Source organism: Mycteria americana, chromosome 1, assembly GCF_035582795.1.
Source record: "Mycteria americana isolate JAX WOST 10 ecotype Jacksonville Zoo and Gardens chromosome 1, USCA_MyAme_1.0, whole genome shotgun sequence".
Lineage (NCBI taxonomy): Eukaryota > Metazoa > Chordata > Aves > Ciconiiformes > Ciconiidae > Mycteria > Mycteria americana.
Genome location: NC_134365.1, coordinates 199193035 through 199209028, shown reverse-complemented (window position 1 = coordinate 199209028; position 15994 = coordinate 199193035). Strand labels below are relative to the sequence as shown.

The 15994-nt window shown below is 45.6% G+C and overlaps 1 protein-coding gene across 1 annotated transcript in view; it reads right to left on the bottom strand.

Annotated features, from left to right (window-relative positions):
- The window catches only part of FLT1 (fms related receptor tyrosine kinase 1), a 113237-nt gene that overhangs the window by 18270 nt on the left and 78973 nt on the right, over positions 1-15994 (bottom strand). Inside the window, exons 17-19 of the mRNA XM_075498865.1 lie at positions 12329-12435; positions 9011-9149; positions 2286-2390 (exon numbers count right to left, since the gene is read on the bottom strand). Of these exons, the coding sequence (XP_075354980.1) occupies positions 2286-2390; positions 9011-9149; positions 12329-12435 (351 nt within the window). The remainder of the gene's footprint in view (positions 1-2285; positions 2391-9010; positions 9150-12328; positions 12436-15994) is intronic.

Sequence of the window (15994 nt, the reverse complement as noted above, 5' to 3'; positions counted from 1 at the left end):
AAACTTGTCATCTACCCGGTGACCCACTATTCATCTGTATAGGTGGTGACACTTTCCCTCCACGTCATGGGAATTGTGCAAGGACAAAGCCCATGAATGACTGCAAAGTTCCTGGATAATCTAGTGAGGACACAGGGAATGGGGCAGAACTCCCCTAACTTTAGGTGCCCATAGTGAAGATGCCTACTGAGGATCTAGTCACCACAGGCTCTCTTCATAGTCAGCAGATCTAAACAAGAGCTCAGCTCACCATATGCAAGATTCTGCCTTAGGATGGGATGAACTGTTGTTTCTCACCACTGACAATAAAGGGAATCTGAGTGACTAACTCAGATACAAGCATCTACCCTGCACACACACACATGAATCCCACCATGAAGACTTCTTGTCGCTGCTGTCTGCTCCCATCTATTCCAGGAGCAACCAGCCCCTGCTGCGTTGATGGTGCTGGCTGGCTCAAGAAGCCTGCTGCTGTACATAAAGAGATGTTGAATCTGGCAGACCACTCTGCCAGCACATATGTCTGCTTGTTAGCAAAACAGCTCAGTTAACCAGGGGTCAGGTGGTGACCCAGGTGACAGGCCATCCACTGTTTTGGCCATCCAAAACAGTAATGTAGATGGCTATTGGCCCACTGCTGCAGAAGGTCTGGACAGGGACTAGAGCTTTAGTTTCCTCTCATTTTCCAGATGTGCTTGCTGCAGGGTAGCTGTTCATTTGGTGTTGGCTAACAGGGTATTTCTGTGCTTCTGCAACAAAAGAGAGGAGAAAGGTTTGTAACCCTCTCAGCTGCAAATTCCTTCCTTGGGGAAGGAATGATGCTAGATGTCACAGTAGCACGTACCACCCCCACTAAAGCATTTGATATTATATTGCAGAACAAGCCTCTTGAGGACAATATCAAGAGGGCACACCCTACACAGAGTACAGCTGCCAGGTCATTGCTGGCAAGAAATAGAAGCTATTTCAGGTTGAGCGTTGCAGGGACTCGCACATGCCCCTCCAAGGGCTGGAAGTAACATGTACAGATCTCCTGATAACTGATAAGCAAGTATGCAGCTGTGAAGCTAGGAGCCACTGGGTAAGAGGGATGTATTCAAACTATGCCTGAACAGAGCCAACTGAGAACATCAGGGATCCAAGCCTTACTGGCAGAACAGGGGATGTGTCCCTGTTCTGGCAAAGAATGACACTGAAAAGGATTCAAGGATTAAGACGGATAAGCAATGCAGCATAAGCTCCCAGGGCAATGCAAAAAAAAAAAAAAAAAAAAAAAGTCTGATATGATCCTTAGAGATATGAACAAGGGAAAGCTAAATATATAGGAAGGGATGCCACCGGGACTCTGGGCTAGGGAACTCAGCCATGGCTGCTGCAGACTGCTGCTGAATATCATCCTGCCTGCTAACTTCCCACGTGCCCTCTTCAAATTGATGAGGGTCTTTGTCCTTTCTGCTCCAATGAGAGAAGTGGCAGTGAACAGCTGGGAGACGATTTCACTTTGGGAAGGGCACTGCTGTATGAAGAGCGCTGGCAAATCCACTGCACAACCTTGGATGTCAATGTCCTAAGCACCATGTGGTGAGCCTGCAGACAGTTCAGAGAGGACACACCTGTACAACAACTCCAAGATTTAAACAGCTTGATCTGTTTAGCTTAATAAAAGGGCCTTCATGAAGAAAAATCATTATATAATCTAATGGAGAAGGTTAGAATGAGAAGCAAAAGTCAGACAGATGCAAATTAGACATAAAGCACCTGTTTTTAACGAGATGATTAATCATTGAAACTAATGACCAAAGAAAATATGAAAGCTTCCATCCAAGTGTCTTCACATCAAGGTGGATGCCTTATGCTTCAGCGAAATTTCATTTACGGTGTTCAGTGCAGGGTCAGTCTAGCAGAATGGTACAACATAGGGTACACAGGAAATCCAGTTGCCCATTCTGATCCTACAAACGTGACTTTTTCATTCTTTCTGGCATTTGAAGTCGTGGAACCAGATTAAAAAAAAAAAAAAGGCAATCAGGTTCTCACTGCATCTGAAACTTTCTCCTGTATCATGTGACAATTTATTGCCGTTTTTACTGTGAATGCAATTTTTATTTTATAGTTCTGCCATTTCGCTTGTGGTGGATCTGAAACTTGGTGTACACATTTTGGAGGCTTCAGAGAGTTATTGGTGGGAGGTAACATCATACACACTTGCTTTCTACAGAATCATATTAGAAGTGGGACACTATATAAAGCATCATTTGTTCCATCCCAGCTTTGCAGCAAGATACCTTTCAGCATTTTCACAGCAACTATTCTGCATGTTGGTGATTTCTTAATTCCAAAAGCAGATGCTTGTACCACCTTTCCAAAAGCTCCATGTCCAAGTGACTTTCCTGTAAAGAAAATAAATTAGAGAGATATTCTGGTAAAAAATAAATCTTGTCCGCAAATGGCTTCATAGATAAAGAATTGAAAAATGTGCTTTATAATGAGTCCCCCATGTATATTCCCAACATATAGGTGTTTTAGGTTTTTTGTTTGTTTGTTTGTTTTTTTAAGAGTAAGCAGACAAACCAGAAGACAGAGTCATTAGAGGGAATAAGTGATATGATTGAAAATGATGCTAAATGAATGCAACCATTCAGTGGAGGTACACTGGCTTCTGACCCAATTTTTTCAGTCTAGCTCTGGCAGCAGAAAGATTTGCTTCTCTTTTCCGTGAGCACACTGCACCATGCAGCAGGCTGTGACACTGCTACTTATGTCCACAACAACATAGGGCCTTCCCCTAAACTTGCACACACGCTGAGATGCAGCTTGATACAGACTTTGGTAATTTTTACAAAGGAAATTCTTCCTTCTCAAACAAGGTGCCTTAAAATTATCTTCATTCCAGCGAGGCAGCAGCAACTTTGCCTTGCAGCTCCTGGAGTACATGCACAACCCTCTGATGCTCTTCCCTAGCAAGCCCTCCATGGTCGAGATCATGGAGTGGCGAGAAGCTGCAAATCTGTGCAAATGAGACCTTTACATTTGCAAAATGAGGCCTGGGGGGATTCAGTGAGAGGGGACTTGGAGTGACAAATGATGGGTTTGCTCATGGTGGGTACGATGCTTCTAGGTGTCCAAGGGCACACATTTGTGCTGTGATATCATCACCGTGCTGCTACTGAGCAGACCCCAGGAGAGGCACCCAGAGGTCCTTGAGAGAAATCAGTGGGCATCAATAAAATTCCCCAGCAGTAGAAGCTGAGTGTCCTCGTCCTTCATGTTCAGAGCCAGGTAAGACTCCAAGGGTACTGTTACAACTTTTCTAGAGTTCATTACATTTTATGCCAATCTTGTGATCTTCACAGCCTCCTTCATGATTTCTTACTATTTGAAGCAGGGAGTATTGACCACTTCTTTGACAACATGCTCATGTGGACAGGCCTGGCCACCTCTGCCCTTCTCAAGTGGCTGGCAGAGTTTTGATCAGAGAGATCTTGTCAGTGTATCAGCTAGCAATAAATTTTATTTCCAAATAACTATTTTCAGATTGTATTTGTGCTTCACCTTCAGCAGAACCCAGGCACCTACGTGGCTAGCAAGAGTATAGCGGCAGGCTTTGCGGTGTAGAGGAAAAGAGCAGAAAATAAAGGCCAGCTTTTCATACAAAAGCGAAGGATAACATGTGCCATATATTTATTTCTCAGATACGCACTTGTGACATAGCCATCTCCATAGAACAATTTCCTTTTTCTATAATGGGCATCTGTTTGACTAGCTCTCACTTGGATGTCTGCCTTGTTGATGTCTAAAGCTAAGTGAGTGAATCCCACCCAGACACTCACAGGCAGAAGAAAAGAGCTGCTGTCAATTCTAAATTAAATTACATAGACACTACCTTTTATATGTGCATCACATCTCTCAACTGTAATTCTCAGTATGTCTGTCAGTAGAAGCAAACAGCATATGTTATCAAAGCAATGGAAACATGAAGTGGAATACGCTAAGACAAAAAAAAAAAGACCCAGAAATTTATTTCCCCCCTATATGTGCAGAAGTGTTGCATTTTTTACAGCAAATGAAACCCATGAATAACTTAATCTGGATGGCTGAAGAGCATCAACAGACTGAGCCTTGGTATGTGAAGGGCTTAGAGTTTGACACACAAATACAAGTGAATCGGTGTATATCTTTGAAAATCTACAGTCACCTTTTTCAGTTACTGTATATCACAGGTGTATAAGGGAAGGAACATTAAGACTAAGGTCTCAGTTTTCTTGGTGAACTGATGTTCCTAGTCCTTAATGTATTGACTGGTCATGGTTTCTACAAGATGAAGATGCAATTTGAGGTCCTATAAAACCCATCGTACCTTTGTTTAATCCATAGCTTGAATCTGTTTCCATCACTGTTAACTCACTTCCCACATCGAGATAACCTACTTAGTCACCACTTGGAAAACATACCAGTTAGCTCATAAAGCTCCATAAAGCTGCTAACCTTTCATAAAGGAGAATGAGTACTGGAAACAACACTTCCTTCTCTAAACAACAACTGTGCTTTAATGGGAAACTGTAACAACACTTGATGTATTAGTCTTCGTTGCTCCACTACTGTTTGTACCGTGCTAAATGTTAGCGCAGAATAGGGCTGCTCTAACTTTTCAGTTCGTAGATCGAACTCTGCAGTTTAGTACATAGATTGTGTCTATGACTCTAACAGATTGGTCTTGCAAAAGCCGCTTATGTTGACACACGAAGTAATTCCAGAATTATTAAATGGAGGAATTAAACAGAGGAATATTAAGATGCCCAACCATCTGAGCAGTCAACCTGTCACAGCTCTCAAGCAGCTACACTGGCCATGTTTGGGATAACAGAATCACAGAATCACAGAATTGTATAGGTTGGAAAAGACCTTTAAGATCATCAAGTCCAACCATTAACCTAGCACTGCGAAGTCCACCACTACACCATGTCCCTAAGCACCACATCTACACGTCTTTTAAATACCTCCAGGGATGGTGACTCAACCACTTCCCTGGGCAGCCTGTTCCAATGCTTGACAACCCTTTTGGTGAAGAAATTTTTCCTAACATCCAATCTAAACCTCCCCTGGCACAAGTTGAGGACATTTCCTCTTGTCCCATCGCTTGTTACCTGGGAGAAAAGACCAACCCCCACCTCTCTACAACCTCCTTTCAGGTAGTTGTAGAGAGCAATAAGGTCTCCCCTCAGCCTCCTTTTCTCCAGGCTAAACAACCCCAGTTCCCTCAGCCACTCCTCACAAGACTTGTGCTCCAGACCCTTCACCAGCTTCGTTGCCCTTCTCTGGACATGCTCCAGCACCTCAAGGTCTCTCTTGTAGTGAGGGGCCCAAAACTGAACACAGGATTCGAGGTGCGGCCTCACCAGTGCTGAGTACAGGGGCACGATCACTTCCCTAGTCCTGCTGGCCACACTATTCCTGATACAAGCCAGGATGCCGTTGGCTTTCTTGGCCACCTGGGCACACTGCCGGCTCATATTCAGCCGGCTGTCAACCAACACCCCCAGGTTCTTCTCTGCCAGGCAGCTTTCCAGCCACTCTTCCCCAAGCCTGTAGCGTTGCATGAGGTTGTTGTGACCCAAGTGCAGGACCCGGCACTTGGCCTTGTTGAACCTCATACAATTGGACCCAGCCCCTCGATCCAGCCTGTCCAGGTCCCTCTGTAGAGCCTTCCTACCCTCAAGCAGATCAACACTCCCGCCCAACTCGGTGTTGTCTGCAAACTTCCTGAGGGTGCACTTGATCCCCTCGTCCAGATCATTGATAAAGGTATGAAACAGAACTGGCCCCAACACAGAGCCCTGGGGAACACCACTTGTGACCGGCCGCCAAATGGATTTAACTCCATTCACCACCACTCCTTGGGCCCGGCCATCCAGCCAGTTCTTTACCCAGCGAAGAGTACACCCGTCCAAGCCATGAGCAGCCAGTTTCTCCAGGAGAATGCTGTGGGAAACCGTGTCAAAGGCTTTACTGAAGTCTAGATAGACAACATCCACAGCCTTCCCCTCATCCACTAGGCGGGTCACCTTGTCATAGAAGGAGATCAGTTTGGTCAAGCAGGACCTGCCTTTCCTGAACCCATGCTGGCTGGGCTTGATCCCTTGGTTGTCCTCTACATACCATGTGATGGCACTCAAGATGATCTGCTCCATCAGCTTCCCCGGTACCGAGGTCAGGCTGACAGGCCTGTAGTTCCCCGGATCCTCCTTCCACCCCTTCTTGTAGATGGGTGCCACATTCACTAATCTCCAATCAACAAGGACCTCCCCAGTTAGCCAGGACTGCTGGTAAATGATGGAAAGTGGCTTGGTGAGCACTTCTGCCAGTTCCTTCAGTACTCTTGGGTGGATCTCATCAGGTCCTATAGACCTGTGAATGTCTAAGTGGTGTAGCAGGTCACTCACCATTTCCCCCTGGGTTATGGGGGCTCCATTCTGGCTCAGGTATGAAATGTTGCAGCATCTACATCCACACCAAGGAAACAAAATGCTCTACTTAAATTTTCTGCACTTGACTTTGGTTTCCTGGGGCAATTCAGATCCCATTAAAGTGAACATACCCCTCAGTCAAGGAGTTTTGGATCAGGATGTTTCCATTTCAGTTCCATTTTAGCAGGGTCCTTCAAGCATGCAAGTTGCTGGACTGGGGCATCAGCAAAAAGCACTTGCAGACACTGCTCTCCATGTAAATGGGAAGGCAGAGGCTCAAAGGTGTTTGTTTCTCAGGTCCTTTGCCGCAGTTTGAGTCATATGGGTTTTCCCCACACGCAGCTTCATATTTTCCATTATGTTAGGTACAACAGCTCTGTACGTGTAGGAGAATGGAAAGTGCTCTGCTCGGTGCCAGCGCTGTGGCTTGCAGCGCACAGGAGGGAGTGGGGCTCAGGAAGCCATCTACCACCAGCGTGTTTGACATAGCACTGGAGCCATGTGGCAACACTCCCTTGGGGTCCTGCACCACAGCGTCAGCAGTGTGTGACCTCTCATAGATTAGGAAGGTCAAGCCCAAGAGTAAGGTGAGAAATGCATGATAGCTCAACACTTACGCTGGACGGCAACGTTATCGCCGACCACGCTGACAGTGATTTATAGCACCAGCATTTTTCTGCCTAATGAAAAGATGACATTTTGCTCTCAGTCAGACCAATCTATACTGAATGTTAATTGTCCTGACTTCAGTGGTGCGTGTGAAACTTCCTGTAACATCTGTAGCTCTTACAGGTGACGGGGGAGTCCTGTTACATAAGCATTGCATCACAGCCGTGGGCTGTATGTATGCGTGTTGGAGGAACACATAGCAAAGGAGATGTGGGCTGAAAGGAGAGACTTATTTGCAAAAGTTACAATAAATATGTATCCTGGAGGATAAGTAGGTGGAAAGAGAAAATCAGACATATCTGATGCTGGAAGGGGTTGCATTTCTAAGTAAAAATATTTTTAAAAAAACATAGAAGCACATTTTGTGTTTGTGAGACACTAATCCTCAGAGACTGCCAAGGTTACTCAAAGACTGAGCCAGCTGCCATGTAAGCAGGACTTGCACTGAGCTAATCTAGCATACTGCACATACCCAACTTCTCTGAATCTGGTTCTCATTCATTGTCAGCATTCTTTATTTGTTTACACCAGCTCTTCCACTTTTAACTCATTCTCTGGTCATCGTTCCTCACCTCCAGACTTCAAACACCAACCCTGCAAGACGTGGGGTTTTCCTTGGTGTTTACACTCATTTCTGCTTGATTTTTTTGGTGGGATTTACACGCAAATAAAGGATCGCATAAACCGGCGATCACATTGTCTGCACATCAAGATCTTGATCCATCATTGTAAGAAAACTATTTGAAGAGTGAAGACACTCCAGCATAAGGTTATGTTTCAGCATAACCTAATTCCCAGAATTGTGTAAGACAATTATAAATTGCTAGCAATATATTTCAGCTGTGCTTATCCACATCTGGTCGCCTTGTGACTTCTAGCAGGCAAATTAAGCGTGATCCTAATTGTATGCATGTTCTAATCACCCTCTGTCCCTGATCCCTGGAGGACAAAAGGAATCTGTTACAGCTCCTAGCTAAAATGCAGGGATTTTCTAGCCCTTGCTGTAGGACAAACCTAATGCACGCCTGAAAGAACAAACAGCACTATAACAACAGGCTGAGCTTATCACGGATATTTTAATGTTGACCCTCTTCCTAAAATCTGTGTGGTTTCCGGAGCAATTCCTCAACTTCAAAATCTGGTCTCTACCCTCCTGCCCTCCTCATCAGCCCCACACTAGGCCAAGCAAGTAAAGAACACTCCCAAACCCACGCCTTTCACTGGGGCACCTGTAGGCAAGCTAGCTGCAGGTTCAAAGTTCTCGTAAATATTTATTTATTTATGTGTGGACTCATGTGTCACATTCTTGCACCTCACGGTGCACCAACAAGAACGTTTATATATCTGCAGCACAGAAGGAAAACAGGGAGAGTGTGCTGGAGAGAAGAGGAAAGGGAGAAACAGGGAGAGGTACAGGGTGGAGTGTGAGGACGCATTTCTGCATAGGTTTTTTGCCAGATGAGCACATAACCAGGTTACAAGGGAAGAAAATTACAGTAAATGCCAAAGGTTAGGCTCCTGAGTCTAGAGAGAGAAGCATCCAAGTCAGCGGTCTGACTGGGAAGACTTCAGTTGCCCTGTTTTTATGTCGTGTTTTAAGTAAATCAGTCTGCAAAAAATAGAGTGCAGCATTATAGCCTGTATTTTAGTTTTCCTACCTGGAGTCAAAATATACATATGGAAAGTCAGGTAGACACAGTCAGCCAATCCTAAATGCTGTCAGTCAGTCACGGACCAGGGCACTTGGTATGAAATAGCTCACACCGAATCTGGCAGTACATTGTGCTGCGTGTCTAAAACACACACGCTCCTCTTCACCTATACAAGTACACCTCATTCAAGCACTGCAAAGCCAACATGAAGTATGCCAATATTACCTAGTTTAAGCCTTTCCCTTGCAATCTCCCACTTGCTGGCATCATAAGGCAGACGTTCACATTGCTCATCTAAAGGGACTTCGTCAGGATCCATTATGATTGACAGGTAATGGTTGGTCTTCATTTCAGAGGAGTAAGGCTAGAAAACAAAGAATATGGCAAAATGTAAGAGAGGATAAGGGTATCTGTTAGCATCTTCCTTTGGATCAAGGGTTTCAAGTTAATTCTGTCCACAGGGCTGCATGTTTCACAGTCCAACAGATGGTTTGGTTAAGCTCCCTTTGGCTTTTTTAAATATTGCAAGACTTTTTATGTAAAAGAAACTCTGTCCTCTAGCTTTCCTCGTATGTGACATATCAGTTTCTTCAATGAAATCCATGTGGATCTGTACTAACATATGGTGTTATGATACAGGCCCTCTGCACAGTCAAGAGAAATATTTTTGGCAAATGACTAAACATTGCTGATAAAAATAACTTTCCTTCATGATTGTGCAAAGCAAGAAGAGGCCATATGCAACAGATGGAGTTCAACTGCCAGTATTTATTTTTTTCCATATGCCTGGCAAAGATAGGTCATATGTGGTGAGAAGTTGTGCAAGACTAGTCATCAGGAGACTAGACATTATACAATTCAGTAACTGTTTACAAATTTTCACAATTTTTTAATTTCTTTGCTGTAATTTCTGACAAATTTACTGAAATTATTTGAGTTTGGAGGAATTCATAAACACCCAGACTCAAACACATAATTTCAAACACATAATTTCAAATGAATTTGCCAGAAGTTCAGTTTCTACTGAGCAAATGGATTACCCACTTCACATGAGACATGTAAGGAAAGATGAACCTAATCTCAAAGTTTTATGCAGTCCATCCATTTGAAACACATTTTCCTTCAAAGAGCACCTAGATTGCCACTCTAATCCACTGGACTTTTCTTGACACAGGAATACTTATATTTCTATAGAAAAGGTCTAGTGTTTGCTCTAATTTCCTGGTTATTAGTTGGAATTTATGGAAAAGCTGTTGAACTGAGCCCCTTCATGTTGCTTTTCCTAAACTCATGGAAACAGAACACAGGCACATACACAAACACACAGATATATCTACATATTCTTTCATTGTTGCTTTAACTGCCCCCTGTGACTTTGAACTTTCCTCCCCTACAGCTTGGAAATATGTCCCTAATATCTGCATTTCCAGGCATTTATTTGAGAAGGATATTACTAGCTGTGTATGCTTTGGTTACAAACATAACTAGCCTAAAATGACAGTAGCTAATAGCTCTGGTTTAGTTGCCTTTCACAACCCCAAGTACACAGAAGGTTACTCCCAAGAAGGATTACAGTGATGCCTGGGGAAAAGTCAGGTGGCATAAAGCCTTGCTCCAAACCATCCACTGACCCTGGACAGAACATGGATAAGTGGGATATGGATAGAAACAGAAGCGTGTGTGGTGCTCCAAAAAGAGTATTTCTTGACAGAGATGTGTGTACCAGACTACTCCTACCAGTCACTTTAGAAGAGCTTTTAAGTGGACCCACCCCAGGAAGAGCAGTCAGGGAGCGGGAAGGTGCAGAGAGCTTCCTACGTTTCTTTATTCAGATGCACTGAATACCAAATCTTTGGCACAATTAGAGATTTGAAACAACATTTTGAATGATGAAGAATTGTTAAGTATAGCATTTGCCCCTGTATAGGTAACAGACAGGCTTTAAGAAAATGCTCTCAGAGAGCATGAAAGTATTTTTTCCTGTTGTGGCAAAGAAATTTGTATATGAAATTCAATTTAGAGCTAATTCCAGACATAAATCCTTGAGCGTAAGGGTTTGTAACAGAAACATGGAGAAGACCATAAACATAGACCAGCACTAGCTGGAAAGCCTCATCTGGAAAGAAGCCTTCACGTGTCATCTAGTTAAAGTCCCTTGTTCTACAGCAACGATGATTATTTTTATTACTTTTTAACAATCTAACAAGCAAATGTCAAGTTTTGGTATCATAATAAATAAAAAAAAAATCTGCAACCCTTTGCTACTTTTAAAACTTACATTTTCCCAAGGGTTTGCAGTCATGTTATGAATTCCTTTGTCATTACTGGTGAGCAGTCAGAACTGGTCCCACTTGCTTTGTAATTTCTCTATGGCTACAAAGTTTCTCCACAGCTTCAGCAGACCTCAACTTTTCTCTCCCCTAAAACTCCCATGCATTTCTTCTTATGAAAGTTTGCGACAGTAGGAAGGCAGGCAGAATGACTGCTGCTATACCACCCCGGTTTGGACGTCTGGTCCTGCATTCCCATGGGTCAATACAAGTTCTCAGTGTAAAACCTAAAATACAAGCAGGCCTTAATGCAGGTTGAGATAAAATGGTCTGGCGGGCTGCAGTGAACCTTTAGCAGTCGTCACGGAGCTCGGCCAGCGGGAACATGCTCAGCCGTGGTGGCTGTGAGCTGATCCCCGTGGCACCACGCTGTGGTACCTCTCCCGCTGGGCGAAGGAGAGCGGCCGGGGCTCAGCGCCGCCGTGGTGTGGGAGCGGGGGAGAGCGGGACGTGCAGCCATTCCTCATCTCACGTCCTGCAGTGCACCCCGTTGTGCGAATACGTCCCTTCCCTCAAATCCATCCGCTCCCGCAAGTTGCTCTGAGATCTTTCTGCACTACCGAAGAATTGTATTTTCTGTTTATGAGAGCTGCTGTGGTTTAACCTGCACACACCACGCAAGGCAGACGTGGTGCTGTCAACAAAAAGGGGCTTTAAACCGTCACAGTCAGCCTTGAACAAGAAGGAGGGTCAGCTGCAGGGGCAGTTAACATTATCATGCTGATACAGGATCATCTGCTCTAGAGGCTGCATCACCAAAAATACTTCAGTAAAATATCACTTTGCAAGTGATGTAATTATACCAGACACTGTGAGCAAACCAGACCCCAGCACGCTCTGTGAAGATCTGTCATTCCCACTCACTCAGATCTTCAAAGACATTAAGATGCCAAACTCCCACAGCTTTTAAGGGAATGGGGATGTCTTTGGTGGGAGTCAGGCACTCAAATGCTTGTGAGTCTCAGAGCCTTACCCCCCACCCAGGCTTTGCTTCTGGGCTTACTCATACTCAGCCTTGCAAGTCACGGTTCCCTGGGCACCCATCGGCAGCCTGGTGATTCCACAGGGGACAAAAGTGAGCAGTAAATGAATCAGATTTTTTTTTTTTTTGGTAGGCTCAGCAATCCCACTGGCCTGGGAAGGATTTTCTAACATGAGCAAAGGGCTGGTGATGAGAGGCAGATGCTGCTGGGAGCTCCCCATCCATTCTTACCCTCTTCAGCTTGCGAATGAAGAGGGTCAACAGGAGCCAAAAGAGGGTCGCAGCCACGCAGGTACAGGTCAGGGTTATTAGCTCCAGGTTTGACCTCTCTGATGTGCCTGGGAAAATCAAGCGGCAAACATTTTAGAAAATGACCTGCAAAGCAAGGGCACTTTATGTTTCTTTGCCATTAAAATAAAATACCAGGAAGGACCAGCTTCTTTTCAATGGGGTATTAATCTCTGTTTGGACTGGCTTGCAGAGCCTGGAAAAAAATGGTTTCCCCAGCAAAGCCATTGTATTGAACACAGCAAAATTGAATTTGATCCATCTATAAGTTTTTCAGTAAAAAGTCAGCTCTTCTTTGGGGTGCAGGAGGTGAAGTAAACCAAGTTGAGGATGGCCAGTCAGATAATAATTTCCTTTTGAGGTGGAAATTCAGCTGCAGGGTATTTTTAGCCAAATTTTCTCTGTGTGAGAATGTGTGTGGGCCTGCTCATGCAGTTTCACACACCCCACACCCCCCCGCCTTATACAGCAGCAAAACCCATCTGGCCAAGCCCACATCCAAGAGAGGAGCAGAGGTCTCAGAAACGCTCAGTCCCCACAGCCTCGGGAGAGGATGGGGCTGGGCGGAGGGGACAGCTCTGCTGGCCCTTTCCTGGTGGCAATGCCACGGTGTGGGAGCTGCTGATAACACACAGGAGAAGCTCCAGGGAGGGCTTGTGCTGATGTAGACACTGGTGAATCCAGGTGTGATCCGGGGCATGCTGCAGTGCTGCTGCTTGGGTTTTGCTGTCCAGGACGTTTGATGCCTTTCCTCGGGCACTGCACCTGCTCTGCCCCAGCTCGGCGAGCTCTTCCGTGCTGATGGCTGAGCCCTGCAGCCTGCACCTCCATCCCAGCCATGCTGGAAACCCACCAGCCCTCACCAAAAACCTCTCTGGGGTCTGGGAGCTGGGGTCTCCTTTGGAGGCTCGCGGTGCAGCTGGCAGCAGTCCATGAGCTCTCCTTCGCATGGTCTGGATGGACCCGGTCTGGCACCTGTGAGCTCAGCTTGTGCAAAGCATGGCATGAGGGTCTTGATCCTGATCCCCACCGAGCAGTGTGGCCAGAAACCCTCCAACCTGCTGGTCCCCTAGCAGGCTCTGTGCCCTCAGGTCTCCTGCCGGTCACACCAGCAGCATGGGCCAGGTTCCCCGAGGGGACACGGGGCCCTCTCGGTCCCCAGCAGTACCTCGCAGAACCCAGCTGGCTGGGAGCTGGGAGAGCTCTCCAAACCAGGGAGCAGATTAAGCACAGAAAGGGAAAAACAAAAACAACAACTGAAAATGGAGCAGTAAGAAAACATGAACATCAGAAATCTGGAGAGTATGAGAGCCTACTGACAGATCTTAAAAAAAAGCCAAAATACAATTCACTTCAGACGGCTACTTAAGGACTTGTAAAATGGTGTCAGAGCAGTCTGTTTTGCAAATCCTGTGGTTGTGTCAAAATATCACACTTCCCACAATATGTTTTCCATCTGATTGGTAGCAAATGCAAAAAACCCTTCATGCTCTGCCTCTTATTCTGATACACCCTCTGGAGAGAGAAAATGAGAGGGCAAGGAGGAGTAATTCTGAACATGATTTCACAGTGGTTTTGTCAACTGCACTTGCAGCAGTTTCAGACCCCGGGCAGCTCAGTGTTACTCCTGACACAAGAAAAAGGGATGATTGATGTCTCACTGGTGGGTTTACCAGGTAATCCAGGGGGATGTGTTGCCTGGTTTTAGGCAAGGCTACAGGGCTTTGTTTGAGGTTGAATTGCTTCCTGTAGCTGTGGTTTAACTAGCATAATATCTTCCCTCTCTAAAGGTGATAATCAGATTTGTGTTCGTGCCCTATAGCTAAGATTCCTCTGGCAAGTCCATTCTGGAGCTTTGAGAATAAAGTTCATTGAAGAAAAATACAACTGCAGCTACAAATGAAGATATAAAGTATCTATTTCTCAAAAATACCAGGAGTGTTAATTTTTCACAAGTATTTTTTTCAAGGCTTGTGTCGTGGTTTAACTGCAGCCCCATAGTAGCTACTATAAAGAAAACTAACGCTATCCCAGCCAAAACCAGTACAGCTTGATTTAGATATGGGACATAGTGATGGCATAATGATACAGCCTAATGCAGCTTGCCTGTCCTCTGGTGTCAGGCTTTCCTTTTACATATGGATACTCTCCTCTTGCTTCTGAGCAGCACCCGTGCAGATGGCGAGTAATGGTTTCTGGCATTTATTCAGCAAGACCTGGAGGGGCTGAAGGTTCATTTGTTGCCACTGCTCCAAACGGCAGGACTCAGAAAACCTGTGAGGCACGGTACAGCCAGTCCTGGGGTGGAAGGCAGCAACTCCCTAACCACTACCGTATACTGCCCAGGAGTTAGCGAAGAGATGTGAACCTGCTGTCTTTGAAATGTCCGAGAGAATTTAAGCAACTGGAAAGCATTTCTCCAGGCTGGGGTTGGGCTGGGTTATCAAATGTCAGACTCCTAGTCCTGCTAAAAGCCTTGCAGCCAGAGCTGGCTGAGTGCCTCTCAGCTGGGTAGGAAAAGGTTTGATTTGAGGCAGAACAGGCAGGAACACTCAAAAGAGGGCTTAGGATTAGCAGAGTTTGGAGGGGCTGTAAGCAGGACCAAATCCCTCTCTCTGCCTGGTAGCCCAAGTTTTCTGGCTCCCCCTTAGACCCCCCCCCCAGACCTTTACCCACCAGCTACCTCATTAGACACAGACTTTCCCCCACGTGCAGCTCTGCCCCGGCTGACTCGCTGCAGCAAACAGCAGCCCCCTTCCTGCCCCTGCAGCTCTGTGTCGGGTGTCAACCAGGGAAAAAGCAATGCCTGGGACACCAGCACCACTCTGCTGCACCCAAAATGTCCCTCGCCCCTACACCAGTGTGGTCTACCCTGCTTAATCCGTGTGATCCCATAATCACGGCACTGCAGCACTGGGATGGGTGCTTAGAGATGCTGAGGGATTTCCATCCTTGGAGGTCATCATGACCTGTCCAAAGCCATCACTGACTGGATGTAGTGTTGGTGATGATCCTGGTTTGAGCTGAGGTTGAACTAGAGACCTCCAGGACTCCCTTCCAACCCCCTTTGGTGGTCCTCTGAGGTAACAGGAGTCTAAGTGTCCCCTGATGTTCACCTTTTCTGTTACAGTCACCCACATAACTCAGGCTGAACCTCATTCAGTAGCCCAGGGAATTCCATTTAAACTTCATGGAAACATTCCTGATGACTTCAGAGTCTGAGTGACCCAAAAGGCACAACAACTTTTTGAGACACAAAGTCAGAAAGGTAGACAGATAGAAAAACAGACAGTTATTTAAAAAACAAACACCATTTTCATAGTGTCGGAATAGCTCCGTGAATGCTTAATAAATGTGATGCTTTCTTTTTCATCAGCAGGGATCACATTAAGTTATCAAGCACCAGCTTTAAGACGGGGCATGTTGCTGTGTTCATTTGCTTGTTATACATCCATATTTCAGTGAGCGTGAGCTGTAAAAGATGCTCCTTCCTTCGTCAACACTTCCCCTTCAAATGGTGCAGCACCGCTGCAACTAAGCTGGATCGCTGGCTCCCGCTGAGCGGGGGTGTGGGGGTCCCCAGGAGGAGCGGCAGGGCAAGGCTTTCAT